At 35.9% G+C, this 22,332-nt stretch overlaps 1 protein-coding gene across 3 annotated transcripts in view; it reads right to left on the bottom strand.

Moving 5' to 3' along the window:
• LOC123533607 (GPI ethanolamine phosphate transferase 1-like) overlaps positions 1-22,332 on the bottom strand; it is an 87,756-nt gene that overhangs the window by 30,379 nt on the left and 35,045 nt on the right. For all 3 annotated transcript variants that reach the window (XM_053519478.1, XM_053519480.1, XM_053519479.1), the window contains exons 3-8: positions 13,295-13,416; positions 12,523-12,621; positions 11,081-11,184; positions 8,774-8,898; positions 7,357-7,487; positions 715-828 (exon numbers count right to left, since the gene is read on the bottom strand). In XM_053519478.1, the coding sequence (XP_053375453.1) occupies positions 715-828; positions 7,357-7,487; positions 8,774-8,898; positions 11,081-11,184; positions 12,523-12,621; positions 13,295-13,416 (695 nt within the window). The remainder of the gene's footprint in view (positions 1-714; positions 829-7,356; positions 7,488-8,773; positions 8,899-11,080; positions 11,185-12,522; positions 12,622-13,294; positions 13,417-22,332) is intronic.

Below are 22,332 nucleotides of genomic sequence, written 5' to 3'. Positions count from 1 at the left end.
ACAGAAATGACCATTGAACTGCTTAGAAAATCAGGATATTTGTCAAATGAAATCAATTCAACCATTTTCCTGTTATATATACGAAAACGTTTTTTTCATGTGACAAAGTGTAACATAATAATATGTATACTTCACATAGATATCACGAAACCTATTTCACATTCTTAATATTTTCGGCATAAAATTGGGTAAAAAGTTTCAAGTTTAACTTTTATTGTCATTCAAGCAGAAGACCATAGACCCATGTCGTGCATGGTAACTGCGAACATTTCATCATAAAACTATAAACAAATGATCATATTCGTATAATACAACATGACTATAACTATAGTGTCATCTGTAAAACAGCTGACTGTACTTACATTTAACGCTTATTATGACAGACACGATTGGTTTTGACTTTGCGACCAGTGTAGATCATGATCAGCCTGCACATCCGTGCAGTCTGATCATGATCTGCACTGTTCGCCATTCAGACAGTATTTTTTGGTAAGCACCCCTTTCAACACAAATTGAAAGATGGACAAGTTCATTATAGAAATTTATCAGGGGGTTAAGTTTGCCAATAACATGCATCTAATTCCTGTTGTGCATATTACTTTCTACTGGTGACATATTCTAAAATAGGCCAGTGCGAATATGGCTTTATTGTGTAAGAGCAAAACTCATGAATCCCCCACAGAATAGATTCATTATAAGAGAACTGCATCCTACCTTTTGAAAGACCGTCCCGGTATTTCTTGCTTTCTTTCGCTGGTGTCCGAAGTCCTGGTCCCCATGCTATCAATGGCGTCAGAGTTTCGTCTGGTGTGCCGTCCCCGTGAGCTCCTGTCAATATATTTTTTTTCATCTAGTTACCGACAGTACATTTTAAAATAACTGATCTAATTTTTTGTTTTTTGACGACTTCTGATTTCTAGATGCGATCTCTTAGTATTGGCATATTCGTGGTGTATCTGTCCAAAGGTCATGGCAGTCATTTTTTGCGTGTGTTTTCCATTCTGCTTCTTTTTTTTTTTTGGCCCATTTGCTGAAATTCGCGTCCAGACAATTCTTTGGGTAATATTACGTAGACCAAGGGACTCATTTGGCTAGTTTATATGACGCAATAAAAGTTTTTGTTTGTTTGTTTGTTTGTTTTGGATTTTACGCCCTTTTTTCAACAGTATTACAATTATATAACGGCGGGCAGTTAACTTAACCAGTGTTTCTGGATTCTGAACCAGTACAAATCTGTTCTCCGCAAGTAACTGCCAACTTCTCCTCATAAATCGGAGGCGGAGGATGAATGATTTTAGACATAATGTCTTTTATCAAATCGTTATGGAGGACATACGACATCTGCGTAAATCTCACCCTACAGTGCCTAAAGCGGGCATGCACTTAAAGCATCTCCTTTTCACTTCAGTCAAAGGTATTTTCTAAATATTCTTTTATTTTCCTTTTGAGGAATAGTAAAGCTCTTCACTAATTTTTCTCCTTGAAATTTCCAAAATTTAGAGCGATGTCATTATGATTTAAGCACGGTCTTTCAATCATCGAATTTGGATGCAATAAAAGTGCCAGTAGGTTTCCAAGTATTTTATGAGGACAAAAAAACTTCTTTATATATTTGATAATTCTTCACTGACTTGTCACGACGGACTGTTTACTTTCCACTTAAACAAATGTCTGAAATTTCACGTGTGTTTCCTTTAATATAGACACCCGGGCTTTGTCAAACACTGAGTGGTCTACAGTTAACAACATCTCCCTGATTAATCTATGATCTAAGTGATTATATAAAACATTCAAGGAATCTTATTGATCTCTGTCGTTATAATTCATTATTATACTCCATGATTAAGTTAGACCTACGCACTTCAAATCGATTTATAACACGTGATTAAACTCTGCATACATGCACGAGGAAACTTTCAAATAAATACAAAAAAAACTTTAATAAGTATTTTGATAACGCTCTAGTATATATATGCAAAAGGAAGCTTCCAAAATAATTCAAGATTTAGATAAAAATCTGGTAACATTCATGAGGAAACCTCAAATCAATACAAAACATTCTTAACACTACATTTGTGTATTTTGATAAAGCTCTAGCATACATGCACGCTGACACTTCCAATATACACGTATAAACGTACGGGGCAAATTCCAAACCAATACTGCTGTAGTACACACAGACCAATACAAGAAAAAAAAAACTTAGAGCGCAAATTTTATTCACGTCAGAGGGAACTTTCAAATCAATGCTAAACCTTATAAATGTGTTTTAATAAAGCTCTAGCGCACATGTCGGGGCTAGGAGACTTCCAAATCAATACAAAAACGTGCGCAAAAAAGTGTCAAATTGTTTATGATAAAAAGTCCACCTGTGAAAAATGTTATAAAAATAATGGCGAAGACTTCAAAACAGATGTTAGTCTACGTATACAATTAAGCTAGCAATTTTGTCATTGAAAGACATGAGAAACATATCAATGGTTTCTCTACTTTGTCTTAGAACTTTATTTTATACCAAAGTAAACAATTCCTTAGGATCAATAAAATCTAATTACAAAAGGTGGGTTTCATGGCGAAAATCTAATTAAAACGGAAACAAATAGTGACAACGTAAGTAGCTATAAAGCTGTAACAGATATATATGAATTTTGATTAAAGAACTTTTAAAATTGCAATTTAAAATTGCAGTTACACTTTCGTCGCCGCGTATGCGCAAACAGGGTGACTGAGGAAATGCTCACAAACTGCCTAAGCATTTACGCTTACGGTTAAGGAGTATATCATCAAACCACAGAAATATTTCGTAAACGAACATGATCTTTACCAACAATCTACCTGTCCATTACATGTTCTATTGTACTGTCTTGTGCGACTTGATACTTAAAATGTTTTCAAAAAGTTGTCTCCCTTTAAAAATGAATGCCATTTGTAAAGAATGAAAATAAACCCTAAAGTCTTGTTGAAAATTACATTTTACCTACGTGAAATTTCAGCTCTGGAACATTACAGAAAATGGATCAAAACTTAGATTTGTAGCAGTTCTTTGAAAATGAGTGAGTTTTTAAAGTCGCTAAACTGTCCGAAAGTGTGGCTCTTTTATGCAGTCCTTTTCCGGAATCCAATCAATGAATATATAAACAAGAGCACCGCCTTGCGGGTGCTGACGCTCATCTGATTTTTTTTGTATAATAGAAATATTGTCCTACCCATGATTTTCTAAGTCTAGAAAGGACCATCACTCTTGCAAAAAGCAGGATAGAGTTATGTTTCTTGATGTACAGTGTCCACTTATGATGGTGAAAAACTGTTGCAAGTTTTAAAGCAATAGCTTTGATAGTTTATGAGAAAAGTTGACTTAAACATAATATTCAACCATTTTTCTAAGTCCAAAAGGGGCAATAATTATTGCAAAAAGCAGGATGGAGTTATGTTGCTTGCTGTACAGGGTCAGCTTATGATGGTGAACAAGAGTTGCAAGTTTTAAAGCAATAGCTTTGATAGTTTAAGAGAAAAAGTTGACCTAAACATAAAACTTAACCAAGAAATCTGATATTTTCTAAGTCCAAAAGGGGCCATAAATCTTGCAAAAAGCAGGATGGAGTTATGTTTCTTGCTGTACAGGGTCAGCTTATGATGGTGAAAAAGTGTTGCAAGTTTTAAAGGAATAGCTTTGATAGTTTAGGATAAAAGCTGACCTAAACATAAAACTTAACCAAGAAATCTGATATTTTCTAAGTCCAAAAGGGGCAATAATTCTTGCAAAAAGCAAGATGGAGTTATGTTTCTTGATGTACAGGGTCTGCTTATGATGGTGAACAAGTATTCCAAGTTTCAAAGCAAAAGCTTTGATAGTTTAGGAGAAAAGTTGACCTAAACATAAAACTTAACCAAGAAATCTGATATTTTCTAAGTACAAAAGGGGCCATAAATCTTGCAAAAAGCAAGATGGAGTTATGTTGCTTGCTATACAGGGTCAGCTTATGATGGTGAACAAGTATTTCAAGTTTCAAAGCAATAGCTTTGATAGTTTAGGAGAAAAGCTGACCTAAACATAAAACTTAACCAGGCAACGCCGACGACGCCGACGCCGACAACCGCTCAAGTGATGACAATAACTCATCATTTTTTTTTTCAAAAAATCAGATGAGCTAAAAATGACAATTGATTTGTTGAGTAATGTACAAGTTTTATATGCTTTTCATTTTCATGTAAAACAATCCTTTCTTTATATGATTTAGTGCTGTTTGAATTTCTTTTCTGAAAATGTAAGTTTTTTAACAATCGCTCAGTATTTCAGGGCATTTAGATTGAATGGCTCTGATGTTCGCTTATTGACAGTATTCTTAAAAGGTCTCTCCAGTCCAGTCCCAGCTTCAATACCTTTAACTTTACCCAGAGGCTGGTGACGGTCATTCCTTATCTCGTGTTTCTGTTTTTATTTTTAACATTTGCATTCTATTTTTATCTTTATCTTTTAATCTTTGCATCTCACCTTCATAGATTAACACTGTTTTCCAGAAAAGCGCCTTCCAGTCATAATCTGAATTGATTGTTCGGGAGTACCGACTAGAACTTTAACTAGAACATCCCCACTCAGCGCAAATATTCTTAATACATCACTTCTTTCATCCCCACTCAGCACAAATATTCTTAATACATCACTTCTTTCATCCCCACTCAGCACAAATATTCTTAATACATTACTTCTTTCATCCCCACTCAGCGCAAATATTCTTAATACATCACTTCTTTCATCCCCACTCAGCGCAAATATTCTTAATACATCACTTCTATCATCCCCACTCAGCACAAATATTCTTAATACATCACTTCTTTCATCCCCACTCAGCGCAAATATTCTTAATACATCACTTCTTTCATCCCCACTCAGCACAAATATTCTTAATACATCACTTCTTTCATCCCCACTCAGCACAAATATTCTTAATACATCACTTCTTTCATCCCCACTCAGCGCAAATATTCTTAATACATCACTTCTTTCATCCCCACTCAGCGCAAATATTCTTAATACATCACTTCTTTCATCCCCACTCAGTGCAAATATTCTTAATACATCACTTCTTTCATCCCCACTCAGTACCAGCTAAGTTCTCGAAGCATTTATATTTCTGGGTTTCCTTGGTTTTCCAATCGATTCTTGTCTTGTTTTTATTAAATGAAATCTTCTAACGGCCAGGGTATGTTGATAGATAGTAATATTGTTCTATGTCACGAACTAACATTTCTTTTTTAATTTTCCCAGGTAAATGAAGCAGACGGTAATTCAAATATCTCGTGACAATTTGTATGAAAGTCTGTGGCAGGCTAAATAGGGTTCTAGATCAATGACACATGTATCACGCGCGTTTCTGTCAGTTCGTACTATAATGTTGTGTACACATACAGTGGTTCAAGGACTATGAACTGATAGTTTCACTGTTCATGTACACGTACAGTGGTTCGTGAACTTTGAACTGATAGTTTCGCTGTTCATGTACACCTACTGTGGTTCGTGAACTATGAACTGATAGTTTCACTGTTCATGTACACCTACAGTGGTTCGTGGACTATGAACTGATAGTTTCACTGTTCATGTACACCTACAGTGGTTCGTGAACTATGAATTGATAATTCAGTCACTGTTTCAAAACAGTGCCGCAGATATGCATTCTCACATTCCAGAGGTCTACCATGGTTCGTCTCAACAGCCTCGCGACTAAGACAAACATCTGATGGATGAAAATGTAGATATGACAACCGAAGTGTTTCAATTCACACTAGCCTTTAAGGTCATTTTTCAAATGACCCTCGGACCATTACTTCCGGCAACGAGTGGAAAATGGGTAGTAACATCGACAATGAACAAGCCGGCTGTTTGACTTCCTCAAAGGCAAGTATTTAACTCTGACATAGTTCGAACCGATCGGACTAGCATCAACAAGTCGCAAATTACTAAAAATAGACTGCTAACATTTAGTTTCAAGTCATCTTAATGAAAACACTTAGCTGTGAAAAGTTAATGTCTTTGACAGTTGGGGTTTCAAATTTCCAAAGTAACTGAGCGTAAAACTTTTCTAATAATTAATACATGAAGCCTTTTAAATATTTTTTCCTGGTTTAGGCTTACTATTAGAGTAACGAGCCTTGATTATTTAAATATATTTGGTTCTTTGGTATGTCTAATCCCGTCATACCAGCATTAAAGACCATGACTGTAATAGTCCATAGCGGTATTAATTTACAGTCAATGTTAATTAACAGGGTGAAATTCACTGCAAAACCTTAAATCGGAAATTTAAACAATGAAGCTGTCATCAGAGACAGATAGCTTCTTTTCACAGCTGGCCTGTAACACATGTTTGAGTGGGTAGAAATATAACAGCTTCTGGCACCATCAGCATCAGGTGTAGCCATGCAAAATATAATAGAACAATGATATTCTAATAAAGCACTTTAAAAGACGCTGTGTCATTTTACAGGTATTTAATACAATTCACTCCACTTCACGAGGTCTCAAATGAGCTATTCAAAAAGCTATGGAGAGTAATGCTTATTGTTTATATTAGCAATAGCAGAAATCAGATCACCTTTTCAAACATGATACTTGTACAGTTTCTTGTACAAAAGCTACGGAAGCTAGGAAGGGCCACAATAGTACTCATTATCTGGTAATTACAAGTTAGTAATTGGTAATTACCAGATAGTAATATGTAATAACTAATTACTAACAGGTAGATATCACTTAGAAAAAGGCTGATGTATCCCTTCCAAACGTCTATAGTAAAGACAATATTAAGAATTCTTTTCAAAAATGTTGGCCTCCAAATGCATCCATAAAAATATTATACCTTACGATTACCTAATAGTTTGTGTAGTATCACGGTGTGGCATGTATTTTTCGTTTAATAATGACAAAATACCTCCTTTTTAAAGGTATTGTGTACATTATTTTAGAAAAAAAAATGAGGAACTAATTACAGACACCAACTACTATCCTATATAGTTACTGTATAGTTAGAACTATTCGTGAGATCTTAACATTTTTAACAGGTTATAATTTCGCGAAAATACGTCATCGTAAAAAAAGGATTTCAATTGTGTGTGAAAATTTGTTATGCGAAAATATTCGATAGTACAATACACTCTCTTTTTTCCAGAATTACGAAGTTATGCTCTATAAAAATCGCACTAATTATAAGGGAATGTCGGAATTATAATCCAGTTATTTTTGTTAAGAGAAAAAAAAGTTTCCTCATAGTTAATTATGTGCAGCATTTTAAATTAAATTACTACTTGGTAATTACCATTTAAAAGACGAAAATTTGTGAAAAGAGACAACATAAAATTACATACCCCAGTCTGTCATGCCATGGTCTGAGGTGAACACGAAAGCCGTGTTGCCATCATTGTTGTAATGTTCCTCAAATCCTTCAACTACCTTCTTTACACCTTCATCCACATACGAGATATGATTCAGGTAGGCCCTGGTAAAGATTAATTGCATATGCTAATGACAGGTCCTAGTAGCGCCCCACCCACCATCGGCCAAGGTTAATATTAATTTGATATGACTTGCCTTATTAAACTGTTACGTTTTATAGATACCAAAGCATCGGCCATGGTAAATATTAATCTGACATGATTCGCCTTATCAAACTATTAAGTTTTAATCAAATGATTTTATGTTGGCTTTGTTATTTGTTCGAGGGTGATCGTATAGACCAACGAATCATTCAAAGCTGTATTAGCCCACATTTTAACCAACCAGAACTGGCCATGTTTTCTCATACTGGCCCTGATATATTTTATACAGGCCCTGATTTTCTCATTCTGACTCAGACGAGTAATCCATTTCATACAATATGTACAATTGATCTAATATTATTTCCAGCGTGATAGTTAAATAATGAAATTTACCATGAAGTCGATATGACAGTAGTCGGTCATAGTAGTACAGATATGGCTCGATCCTAATAGTAAACTTATGTAAACTGATACCATAATAGTAGGCATAATTGATATTGTATTGGCTATAAGTCCAAGTAAGTAAATATCAAATTTCAAAAGATTTGTTCAAATTATTGTAATATTTACTTCTATCGCCATTAGTTTCAAATCTATATGTACGGAAGAGGATAAGTGCCAGGTGCGTTTTATTTATTATGATCATGTCGAAAAATCGATTAACTTTTCTCGAAACTCTTAGTTAATAAATAAAACGCACCTAAAACTATATAAGAATATTACACGTGTATTCTATTGTAGCGAGTTGAATGATAGTGCAAAATTCGAGGCAGTGGTGAGAAATGTATCATATTTATCCAATACGTGTGGCAAGAGACAAAATTATTTTAATGTACTATCATTTATATCACATGTAAGACTTTTCTGCTCAAACATCCAAATTCCTTCTTTCTTAACAAACATGTATTAAACAACGACCAGGTCACAGTCAATTCGAACAACATCTTCTAAATGAAACTACGTTAACCAGATGTGGTCAATGATATTTTACTTTCCCGTTTAAAAGTGGTCTATTCCAACGTAAGAATTGTGTTTTTTTACTCCTTCAGTATGTATTTATCAGCACATGGGAGTTTGTCTTATTTGGTAAAATTTAATCACATGGATTTTTTTCCTGGGTATAGGGGCGATTGGTATCTATATTTGAATATTTTAGCCACCGGAGAGCGAATAAGTGTCTGTACGTCTTCCCATTCTCACTAACATAACACCCATGTCAAAAAAAAATTGTAAAAGAAAAGCTTACTCTGAATTAGGCCTAACAATATAGCCGCTATGATCGAGACCTCCGAGATGCAAAAAGAATAATATCTGGTCCTCCGCCATCTTTGATTTCAGCACACTGTCAGTTTTGGCAGACTCCAGAAGTTCCTGAAAATAGATGAACAATATGATGAATCGAAATGGAAACACTGTCTGATTCTTAACCCTTAACCTGCTATATTTCTGTAATGGACTGGTCCATCTTTCAATTTGGACAGTACCACTTATTACTCAAAGGGGTTTTCACTGAAAATTTACTGACCGAATAGCGAACAGTGCAGACCATGATCAGACTGCACGGATGTGCAGGCTGATCTTGGTCTGCGGTGGTCGCAAAGGCAGAATCATCTGCCAGCAGGATAAGGGTTAATGTGGTCACTAGGGTCATCATATAATCTTACCGTCGTATCGTATCTTGGCGTATGTCGCACTTACCAGGCTACAGGGCGAAATTGCAACGGCCCTAACGACACACCGTAGATTCTAAACGACATGTTACGTTTATATAATAGGTAATAGCACCGAGGTTCCCAAGCGACTGCGAGCACAGTTCGTATATCTAACGACAAATTAACCTGTCATACAGTCAACGTTTATAAAATACTTCTAACAAAGCGGCAAATAAAACGAGTGAATATAAAACTAAATACAAAAATTCAACTGCAGGGTATATAATAGTTACAACGTACGACTTTTTTTTTTTACTCAGCATTTAAACAAAATACAAGAGCCATAAAACTTGATTTCGCGTGGAGCGAGTGTTTACGAAAGTTAAGTTTATTAATGTAAAAATCATGTAGGCCTACGGAATTCATCCTAGACAGACCCAGCTTTTAAACTGATATCTTTCGAAAGCACTTAGTCACTCGTTGCAAAAACAGTGGGTTTATTATCTAAAATATATAGTGGTAATGACAAGGTGTTTCAGTTGTCTTGAGTAACTGTTATATTTTATCATATTAATAAAACTATCAAACTGATAGATGCGATCTTTTTTATTAAGATATATTATAGGTTTTACAAAAAAGAACGTCTTACATTGATGTCCAATTAGTCTTTTTTGTGTGGTGTATAAGATATGTAAGCAAATAATGGTCTATGGAAAACGAGAAGCAAATAATTATATTTCAGTCCGAATGTTGAGCCACCCAACCGATCCAAATGTCGACCATTTTTTTAAAATTTCAAAAAAAAAACCCGTGACCATTTCCTAAAATTTACATTACTAGTTTATATGCATGCCCCTCAACACAAAGAAAAGAAGGAGCATCAGTACTCGAAGGACTCAGCCAGATCAAAATATTTTCAATATTAGTATTAATATATCTATATCAAAGTTTCCAATTTTGCCCCACTCTATGTCTTAAAAGCTTTTAGAGGTCTCAAGTGACCAGGTGGTTCAGATGCGTACCCTCGAATATGTTGCCCTTCACTGCCACGAGTTCGAATCCTAACTCGGGGTTAAGAATTCTTTCATGTAAGGAAGCTACCCAGCTGCCAGGGCCGGTGATTCTACCCAGGTACCTGCCCTTGATTAAATATACACCCAAATGGAGTCTTCATACACCATCAAAAACAGCCATGTAACCTATACTTGTGTCTACAAAAAAATCAGATCTTTAAACCAAATTACCACTTCAACTTAATCATAATGGCTGCCTTGCCTAAATGAATAATTGATGTTATAATCAAGATCTGTTGTCTGTTTATTTATTTTCGTTGTCAGTTGGTAAGCACAGTCACAAAGGATCAGCAAGCCTTCGATCAATTATATTTCATGCAAGACTGAAGTGTTAACATATCGATCTGTATATTAAAGCGATTGAACTAAGAGCACTTTAATTATTTTAAAAATAACTTACTGTACGAGTGTCTACTTTAATTCAGTATGAAGAATGCATGATTTTGCAAACTTTCTTTATAACCGTGTGTTATTTATAAACTGAGCAGTCCAATTTTTAAGCTGAATGTACTTATCTACATGTATTTTTCGGTGGCTGTGGTTTTTTTAGGTCTTGAGTTTCTCCCGGGAATTTCCCTCAACAATATTTTGTTTCAACTGTTTCCGTAAACATTGGCTTGATAACTAGAAATCTGATATTTCGTATGCATATATAGTTCGTCTCAACACTTTGCAACAAATGCATAAATTTACACCGCACTCTAAACATTGGAATTAATTTTCCTGATCTTATTCTAATTTCAAAATCGTCTATCTCGCATTCTTATTACCTCGAACTGCCTTCTTTACGTCACGTGAGTCGAATTAACCGATGTTGTATCTACTTACATGTGTTTCTTTGAAGACCCATGAGTCCATGTCCTCAGCATTGATACCGGCCAGCCACTTCATGTGTCCAGGATATTTCTTGGAAAACATACGATTTGCATTCCCTGTAAAATGTAATGTACAAATTGCCAAATACTACTGCAGTAATTTTAACTGATATTATGACTAAAAATACCTATAAAGCAAGGTGGTATATATGTAAACGTAGGATGGGAACTTGTATAAAATACTGATGTTTACAACTATTTGATGACATATATGAGCCATGCCATGGGAAAACCAACATAGTGGCTTTGCGACCAGCATGGATCCAGACCAGCCTGCGCATCCGCGCAGTCTGGTTAGGATCCATGCTGTTCGCTTTAAAAGCCTATTGAAATTGGGGAAACTGTTAGTGAACAGCATGGATCCTGACCAGACTGCGCGGATGCGCAGGCTGGTCTGGATCCATGCTGGTCACAAAGCCACTATGTTGGTTTTTCCATGGCACGGCTCATATTTTTTTTTAATTTACAGTCAATCACAGGGACTACTTTCAGAAAAGGAGTAAAAAGGTTACTTAATTCCATGTATCAATACGACCGCCTTTGGGACAATCTGATTTTAGCTTCTAAAACGTACATGTCTAAAAAGAATTAGTAACCAATGAATATCCATAAATATCGTAATCTATGAATTTCTTTGACTTGATGACACGTGACATTATAAGTAGTACGGCACCCGTAAAGACACTCGTCAATTTCCGTACGAATTCTCGGGCGTAAAGCTTCTGAACGCTTACATAACTTTCCGTAAACATGGAAAAAATCCGAAACATACGGAAAATGCCTACTTTGCAGATTGTTCTTTAGGTCCACTAGTCATTACCGTAACTATGTTATTCTTTATTTACGCCTCGTTCCGAAAAAAGGTCGGAAACGAGGCTCTTAACGCATTCGCGACTGTCAAGAAAGGGATGGACACATGATTTATCCGCTATATAAATCTGGTATGATAATGATAATATAATAATATACCAAATATTTCAATGAGTGACATAGTTTCCATCACTCATACTACATCAATTTCTAATCTGTTTTGTTGTGTTAACAAGGATGGCATTTATAGCGCTATCTGATATGTTCTACTCATTATGGACACAATTACCTCTTATCTCGAACCGCGGGAAACATTTGAAGTCAAGTATGATAATGGAACTTTAATGTAGCTCTATCAGATATGGAGTAGGTGGCAATTTTGGGAGTACTTGTGTCGATAATATGAGAAGACCATGGAATGTTAATGTTTTCATTCATATAAACATCTGGATTATGTATTGTGAGGCATCACGCGAAAACTGACCATCTGGTTTTGTTTTATTACATATAATGTCGGCTGATGCCGATTTGTGTCTCTAAAAACGGGTGTCCATTGCGTGACAATGCTATTATGTATTAACATACCTCCTGTAACTTTTGCTAGAAATTTGGGCGTGTCCCAGGACCATGTGTACTGACTTTCATTGAACACCGTGTCAAACATCACCTCCTTTCCTTGTAAGTCTGAAATATAGTGAATAAAATTATGTCTGCCTGGAACAGAAAATGCATTGTCGGTTACAACGATGTGTCGTAATATAAGTAAGCCGGTAAAAACGCCATGAATTGAATGCGTAACTTCATCAAAGCATTAATTAATACGTCTGTTGATTACTGCATGGAGGTATTACATCTCTTTACTACCTCCATGATTACCGTAAAACATTTGTAAATTCGCACAGACTTTATTTCATGAATATGGTATAATTGTGCCATTTTAATCATCCGCGATATATAAATTCTGAAACCGGAAGTGAATTTGGATATCTCTCGTTTATAAGCTCGCGATGTATAAAACTCGCGAATATTTACAAAAATAAAGTTTCCGCGGATAAGGAGTGTTTTACATTACAAAAAGAGATCAGTTTGATACAATGTAAAATGTACTAGTTCACCAACTTCCTCTTGTATCTATGTTAATCAAGAAACACAATCCAGCTGTCTATTTTCATCCGAAACTTTAGATCTTTGTAAGGAACAGTTATTTAACAAAAAAACCTTGTTTTTGTGGTCAGTGATATCTATAGGTTGGACTCTTAACAGTTTGAGAATATCAATTTGAATAATTTTCAAAATTGTTCTTAAAAAGAAAAGGTACTGCGCTGACATTTTGTGAAATTAGGTCGTAATTTCAAACCTTTTGCAACTGATGTTGGATCCTCGTAGAAGCCGGCTGTGAGAGCCACGTGTCCGGGTCTGGTTGCCGTGGGAACCGCGGCGTGAGACACTCCCCATGCTCCCTTTGTTTGTATAATATTTCTGAAATAAAAACAAACATTTTTTGTTTACACTGATATAACAATTTATTGAATATGTAAATACCAATACGTTGCTACACATAAAAAATCTCGGACAAGAACGTACCCCCTTGAGGACGCTCTTTGTAAATATTTTCTTATGGTGTTTTGATCTTTAAGTACTAAAAAATTAAACTTTCGGAGAGCGATTCATGTCATGTTGATGATGAATACCAAGTTCCATTCGAACAGGATGGAAACTGTAGGTTTAGCGGTAAAATGGTCAAGTCCGAAAAGGGGCATTACTCAACAAAATATTTATCAGACATGAAGGTCATGTCAATATGCGCATGTTCGCTTCATGTTAATGATGTTTACCAAGTTTCATTTGAACTGGATGAAAATTGTAGAAGATGAGTACGCATGGTGGAGTATACCAAGTTTCATTTGAATTGGCCGAAAACTGTAGGAGTAGTTGAGAATACAAGACTGACTGCTGAACGGACGGACGGACAGTCCGAACACTACATACGACCTTTAAGACGATACCCAGAGGACCATTCAACAGAACTTTGGACATTATGGCATATATAAATATTAAATGCACGTATTACACGCCTTTAAAGACGCTTACAAAACTAATCCCTTTGAACGGTTATGATGCGATTAAAGGAATTTTAATCGATTTTATTGATCATTGACGTAAATTTGTATAGATCAATATAGAATTGAATATAAAATATTGATATAAGTATGTCTATTTTACCAAGTCTTAACGATTTTATTAATCTTCAATTATTTTAAATAGGCTTTGTACTTGTTCATGTCCTAAAAACCAATAATTATAATTATACATTCATGTGTATTTTTAGCCATGCCAAACTTTTATAATTAATTTTTAAAACCAATAAATCCATATGCATTTGGTGTTCAAAGTGCGAGGCTTGAACGGAAAACTGCCGTTACTCACATCAAACAAAGAATGAGTTACTGCAGTTTACTGTTCAGCATTCGAAAAGCAAACTGTTCTTGTAAATAAATACTAAGTTCCTTGTCATACTTTTTTTAACCAAGGTGCATTTTTATCTGAATGTATTCTATTTTTAGAACCATCAAAGTTTAAAATTTCAGACAATGCACTTGTTTATCAGTTTGTTACGGAAATACAAAAGATCCTTTGAAAGCACAGAGCGCAAATAAACAAAAAACTAAAATTGTGTCCGTAGGACAAGGATTCCCCCTCATACTGCACCATCCTCTAAATTGCAAGGTTTTTAGTATAGACCATCTTCTCATGATGGATGTTCGACTAAAAGTTTGAAGCAAATTGTACTCATTGTGCGTCTGAGCAACTCTGAATCCATTCCTTCAGAAAGTGTGCAAGGAGCTTAACACACCAACTTTCTTCACTATGAACTATTTTGTGAAAATAATGAAGGGCCATAATTCTATAAAGATAGCCACAGAAAAAGTCCATCATCACAAAAATGTCCTTCATCTGTGAAACTTTCAAGCATATCCTTTTAAAAGTGTTTGAGGAGTTGGACACACAAGATTTTTCTCTATATTCTATATAGCAAAACTATATCAAAGGGCCATAACTGCAGTAAAAATAGTCACAGCAAAGTTCCTTTCTTTAAGGTCATCTGCATATCAAGCTTGTTCCTAATTGAAAGTTTGAAATATCAGGCTAATAATGGGAAGTAGTTAGACAACACAAGATTTCGGACGGACGTACGGACTAGCAGCCAAGCATAATGTAATCCCACATAAATATGAGAGCATTATAATAAGTAACTGGTTTGAATTGCCTGTCCATGAGGTTCACACGTCCTCTACAGCAGATTAATTGCGAAATTCTTAAGCAGTAATGAATAGACTCCATGATCTAAAGGACAAGAAAATAAACAACACAAATTCCAAAGTACAAGGGAATTTTCGATGTACGCCGCCAACGGTTCGCTTTAATGCTGTGTGTAGTTAATAAAATCTATGAAAAGGCTCATTTTGCAAGCATAGAATGCAACCAGCAGACTTGATTTGAATGAGTCTGTTCATGAGGGGTAAAATGAAACGTGCAAAAACCTTCACGTCCACTAGCACTGTATAAGCAGAGCTCTATTACAAAAGAAAAATGGAATAAATCTATGTCCCAAAATTTAAACATTGTTTCTTAATGCTATTGTATTTTTATCGTATTCAAGTGGACTGAAATATCAATAAGTTCTGAGAACTGTGACTGATAAATTATGGAATATTTTATTGGAAGGACGAGCCGCGCTGCACTTTTTTTTTTTTTTTTACTGGTGGTGGAAATCGTATTTATTGCTATCATTTCTCTGCAAATGTATGTACGAGCATAAATGTCACATATTGATGACGTTTTACAAGAAGAAGACACTCGTATATGAATTTATACAATAATAATTTGCATCTTGTATAACAACAGGGAATATGACACTAACAGTATAGAATATAAAATTTATGGTCTAAATATTTTGTATCTCCAGTTTCAGTGAAGGTTAAATAGCTTTTAAGTATAAATATTTGTGTTTATATCAAAACATTCCTGAGTGTCGTCTGGGAAAAAAGTATATCCAACATTTTTTTTGCCCTTGTAAGTATCTTTAACAAATACGTTGGACTGGGCTTAAAGGCAGTTTTCTGCCAGTTTCGTTCTGTTGGACTGAGCTTAAAGGCAGATTTCTACCAGTTTCGTTCTGTTGGACTGGGCTTAAAGGCAGTTTTCTACCAGTTTCGTTCTGTTGGACTGGGCTTAAAGGCAGTTTTCTGCCAGTTTCGTTCTGTTGGACTGGGGCTTAAAGGCAGTTTTCTACCAGTTTCGTTCTGTTGGACTGGGCTTAAAGGCAGTTTTCTACCAGTTTCGATCTGTTAGACTGGGCTTAAAGGTATCTTTCTGTCAGTTCTTTCCCCTCGTTCTGTGTGAGATGAAAGATTTAGAACGACAAAACGACATGGCAAACGTCGGTCTTCTGTTGTTCTGCACATCTGAATATTTCGTGTTATCGTTTTGGCAAGGGTGACAGGAGGGTAGAAAGAAAGAAAAAAAACAACGACAAAGGTTGAAAATGTCGTCTGCAACAAAACGACGTCCGCACAAGAAAAAAAAGAACTCCATCACAATGTTGTCCATTTGGCAGAACGGAAGTGGCAGAAATCAACAACAGTATACTGAGCTTCTAGGCAGTCCAATGCGCCGTGTGTAAGAAAAAAAAAAGTTAATTCACCATTGTTCTTCTTTCATGTCCCTCCATAAGGGTACTGATTTACAGTTTTATGACTCAAAATATTCTGTTAGTACAAAACAACTGCAAATATATTACTACGGATCAGACAAATTAAGCTCGACTTGACAACTAGCATATAAACATAATATTATTCCCATACTAAAGTTGTCCTATTGTCTTAGTACAAATATCGACCTTAGCTCCAATGACTGAAACAGATTTTTTTTATTTAAACAATAGGCCAACTAAAAATCTATGCTTTAATTCATAAAATCTAATTTAGTACACGCGATAAGGTTATAAAATAGCACAAGGTGTGCGGTTATCATTCAATACGCCAGTATGATTTATGTAAATTGTATTACTTTTACCATGTTTACACATGGTTTAAACTTCTGTATGGGTATTCGGCACGTATGAGTGGCTATTGAACTGAAAATGCAACGCTGTACTTATATTAAGGTTTAGGAGTATATCACCAAAACACAGAAATATTTTATAAACGAACAACATCGTTACCAATATTTTACCTGACCATTACATGTTCTGCCGTACTGTCCCGTACTGAAAATATTTTGAAAAAGTTGTTCCCCTTTGAAAATGAATGCCATTTGTAAAGAAATAAAAATAAACAATCGCTGAAAACTGTGTTCCACCTAGTTATGTGAAATTTCAACACTCGCACGCTATTACAAATGCATCAAAACAAACATCTGTAACAGTTCCTTGAAAATGGTGAGTTTTTAAAAGCGCTTGACTGTCTGGAAGTGGGGCCTGTTTAAACAGTTCTTTTTTCGGAATTCAATGCTTATATCAGTATACTGACACTTGTTTTGTAGAGTAATATAAGTAATATACACGCTATCATTACAAAAACAAACAAACAAGTGTCAGTATAATAATATAAACATTGAATTCCGAAAAAAAGACTGCCTAAATGGGACCCACTTCCGGGCAGTCAAACGCCTTCAAAAATTCACCATTTTCAACTGTTACACATTTTAGTTTTGATTCATTTGCAATCGCATGCGAGTGTTGAAATTTCACATAATTAAGTGGAACACAGTTTTCAGCAATTGTTTATTTTTATTTCTTTACAAATGGCATTCATTTTCAAAGGGGGACAACTTTTTCAGAATATTTTCAGTACGGGACAGTACGGCAGAACATGTAATGGTTAAGTAAAATATTTGTGACGATGTTATTCGTTTATAAAATATTTCTGTGTTTTGGTGATATACTCCTAAACCTTAATTTAGTCTGCTGGGTCCTCGTAGATAAATTTAAAAGGCGGAGGAGTGTTCAAAATCGGCTTAAAAGTTAAATATGTAAAGAACATTTCAAATTTTAATCAAAATGGCAGCCATTTTGTTTCCATGACAACAAAAACAAAATGGTGGATTAAATTTGTGTTATGATATTCGTTTGAACTATTTTTTTAAGAATTTCTCTACTATGTATGCCATTAAAGACCTATACCCAAGAATGACAAAAATCAACTAAAACAAGGAGCTGTGTTCAGTAAACGCTTGATGCCCCCCGGTGGCATCCTTGTCGATACAAAGCAACCTAAATCCAAAACGAGGTCAAGGTCAAGGTCAAACTGAGGTCAGGTGATGTTTGAAGATGAGGAATAGTCACAGGTTACACCTGTATTAGTATCAATTCATTCTTGTAAGCGGTATTGATGCTTGACGAAACGGTCCCATTTGGTTAACCAAGAGATGGCCCATACAAAGCAACCTAAGTCCAAAATGAGGTCAAGGTCAAGGTCAAACTGAGGTCAGGTGATGTCTGAAGATGAGGAATGGTCACAGGTTACATCTGCATTAGTATCAAGTCATTCTAGTAAGGGATATTGATGCTAGACGAAACGGTCACATTTGGTTAACCTCGTACGGATGGACGAACGAACGAACGGACGGACAGGACAACCACTATATGCCTCCCGCATCAGTAGATGCCGGGGGCATAAAAACACAAGAGACCCATTAAATAACACTTTATTTTTATGGAGCGGCATCATAAAGCCCCCATATTCCCATTTTCATTTAGTTTAAGGTTAAAGAATAACTCAGGATAAAATTACTGAAAACATGTGTAGACATTCAGAACATCTTTGATTTTCTCCAAGTACTTATATAGCCGGTCTCCTTTTTATTTCACAGAAAAATGCACAAACTTCCAACGGCGGTGGATGCACCTTGAACACATCAAAACTGAGGCCCAGTCATATTTGTGTATGACCAAACATGTTTTAACTTGTAGGAAAAGATGTTTAGATAGTCAAAACAATTTCTCTTACATAGAATAAGTTCTGCAGCTGTTGTGCAACCTTAATTGTAACTTCTACAACAATACTTTTAACACACACCGGTTACCACACTAAATGTAACAGATGGTTCATGTTCATAGTGACACAAACTCTAATCTCATTTCAATTGACATCCTTTATAACCCAATGTAAAATGCAGTATTTGGCGTTTATTTACAAAGTACAAACTGTATCAAACACTGGATTACCACCGGTACACCGTTAGTTCAAACAAGGTCGTTTGTTTGTCGTAACGTAAAACAATATGATTAACTGCCCAACCCTCCATCCAACAAGTCCCGAACCTTACACTGGATCAGTTACTCTTTAACCTTGAAATGCCGGGATTAAAAGAACTGTCAGTTTTGAAGTTATTCTGATTAAGGGGAGTTTTTTTTGGCAGAACAAAAGTGGCATTTTCCGGACCAAGAAAATTCTGGTTAAAAGACGTATTCGCTTTACAAAGGGTTCATGCTTAGTGGGATTTTACTGTACTGGGAAGGTGCAATGTATGTACATGTTACATCGATATAACAATCGATTCATGCAGCGTGATTTCACAATGCCAATATCCTACGCCAGGTATCGATAGTACCCGTTTTAGACGATGGGATATTGATTTACATGAGCCAGAGATCAAAGATATAAAACGTTCGTGCGTTTCTTGCTACACTGCTACACATGTTGCAGTAAACAATATTTTTGTGCAGATCGGTAAAACAAGACAAGGCAGACTTACGTCGCAACTGTAACTACAGTAGATTTAGTAATACTGACGAAGGTTTTATTTTCGCTATATACATTCGCCACCAGAGCGACACACGTTCCCGTGCATATTAAAAAGCATTGTCTTTCCAAAGTAGATACAACTGCGAAGCGCGAATTCTTACAACGCGAATATGTCTGTTGTGTAACGAATTGCGAAATAAAATAATCGCAAATAGTATCAAATGTAAGGTATATTCAACTATTTTGTAACAACTATGCGGATGATTCATTATCAGTCAAACACATGAAGATTACTCTTCCGTGGTTCGGGTGTCATTGAATATCGCGTCCTTGAAAAACGTGACTGTTTCGTCCTAAAAGAAACCGCATAAATTATTATGACCTGAATACCCTTAAAAGGGACCTCCGTGACCGAATGACTTCGAATCACTACCTCTCGCCGTTGCTGGCTCGAGCCCCACTCGAGTGGCCATGTAAAGAAGCCGATCAGATTGATTGATAATTTATACTAATTTATTTTAGGTCGATTGTGAAACAAGTTCTACAACTTATAGTCACCACTCTCGGCACCTCATTCCTGATGGAATCCATCGCCACGAGGGTATGAGATAAGTAAGTGAGTTTCCCTTTTAATGCTGTGCACCAAGCAAGGGAGCTACTGGTACCATTTTTCACGTCTTTTAGCATGACACGGCCGGGGATCGAACCCACGATCTTCCGCACTTGAAGCGGACGCTCTTCCACTAGGTTATCGTGCTTGTTGAAGGTTGGTGGTTCTAACCAGGGACCCGCCCGTGCCTAAAATAATGCACATGGGGGCATCTTTAGCTTTCCTCTTCCATCAAAATCTGGAAAGTTGGGACATAACCAAAACTGTGACGGTGTAGCATTAAACATGACTGAAAATTTGCGTTAAGAGCAAGCCCACCTAAACGTGACCAGGTATGCTCCCCTACAAGGTAAAGAGGAAAAGATGTTTGCCAACCAAAAAATATTTTTATAGCACTGGAATACAGTTGCAGGCAAAAGTGTACGCTGTCACAAGAGGCATTCCCCATGTTGCCTTATAGTTGGGATGCTAAGACATTACCCTGAATTGGTGACATTTTCTCTACGTGACTCGTAAAAAACTCAAGAAAAATAAAATAGCTTTTGACAGATAGTGTTCAAAACTGAGGTGACAATGCAATTTCCATTGTTACTTTAAAAAGGATAATTTAAAATTCTCGTGACAAGTGAAACAATAATGAATAATAGTCTCGTGACTACTGGACGTGTGACTGGTGAAAAAGATACCTTATCATGCACAAGAAATACGATTCTTCCGACACGATTTGTTTGTCTTCCTTGGCTTAAGGACACTTAATCAATTAGGTTAAAATCTGTGACATGTCGGTGTATAAGATGGGTCGTTTCATTTAGCCGATTTTAATGAAATATAAGACCACCATTAATGATTTAAAGCGGAGCCAGATTCCTATCCGAAAAGTAAGTGTAGGCATTTTTCAAAGTGACCGAAGAGGTCGTGTCATTTTGTGTCTGGTTTCCAAACTAAGTCAGGTGTTAAACCTTATACCCTGCTAAATTTCTATGATGAACTTATCCATCTTTCTATCTGGGTAGTACCATTAACTGTTTAAATGGGTGCTTACCAAATAGATACTGACTGAATAGCGAACAGTGCAGATCATGATCAGACTGCACGGATATGCAGGCTGATCATGATCTCCACTGGCCGCAAAGGCAGACTCAATCGTGTCCATAATAAGGCTTAAAATCTTGGAGCCAGAACTTATATCTATATAGACACGGCGGCGGTGTTCTGAACACCAACTACCTGACGTATATGGAAAACGTCAATGGGAAAACAATAATATGTTTCTTAATTTATATAGAAAACGGTGACTCAGTTTGTTTCAGTCAAGGTCAATATCCGGCACTAGATATGTGGACAAGCAATTATCTTTGAAGGTATGCAACGGCCGGACTATAGATCAATACAATGAATAAACAATCAACTTAATAGGGCAAAACCAGGCCATATTTACTCACTGTGTGAACTAAACGTTTACAATTAGCACTCTATTCATAGCTTATTCATTATATTATAGATCATCGTGCATTTTTAACTTTGAAAAGCGGTAGCCACTCAACCAGTTAAAGCATTAGCGTTTCATAGCTTGGTAATGCACCACGGGGCTCGTTTCACAAAAGATCATAAATTTTAGAAAAACACGGAAATCTGTTTTAACATACAATGGTATTAACTGCGTGTTAAACAGTAAACAGGTCCTGCGACTTGTTCCAAGACTAAACCTTAACTGAGCCACACAATATAAGTTTCGGACTTTTCGTACCACATGCTCTTAATACTGTTTTACCCCACAGGACCAGACTCGAACGTGACTCCAGCGTTTTGATATAAAATGAAAATCTGTATCAATGAAGCAAACAGTTGGACATGTGTACCAGAAATAAAATGGCAGCGCATTCATGAATTTGCAATAGTTATATTAAAATGCACAGTACCATAATCTTAATTTTATTGCATTAAAAGGGGGTCAAGAACACAAATGACACCTTTCAAAATCTCATAAAATTTACGCAAAATCTGATATCAAAGTATTATTTTTATTACTTCGGTTAC

The sequence above is a fragment of the Mercenaria mercenaria genome, chromosome 12 (assembly GCF_021730395.1).
Source record: "Mercenaria mercenaria strain notata chromosome 12, MADL_Memer_1, whole genome shotgun sequence".
In the NCBI taxonomy this organism is placed as follows: domain Eukaryota; kingdom Metazoa; phylum Mollusca; class Bivalvia; order Venerida; family Veneridae; genus Mercenaria; species Mercenaria mercenaria.
The sequence above is the reverse complement of the archived record's forward strand: the minus strand, read 5'-3'. Positions and strand labels throughout refer to the sequence as shown.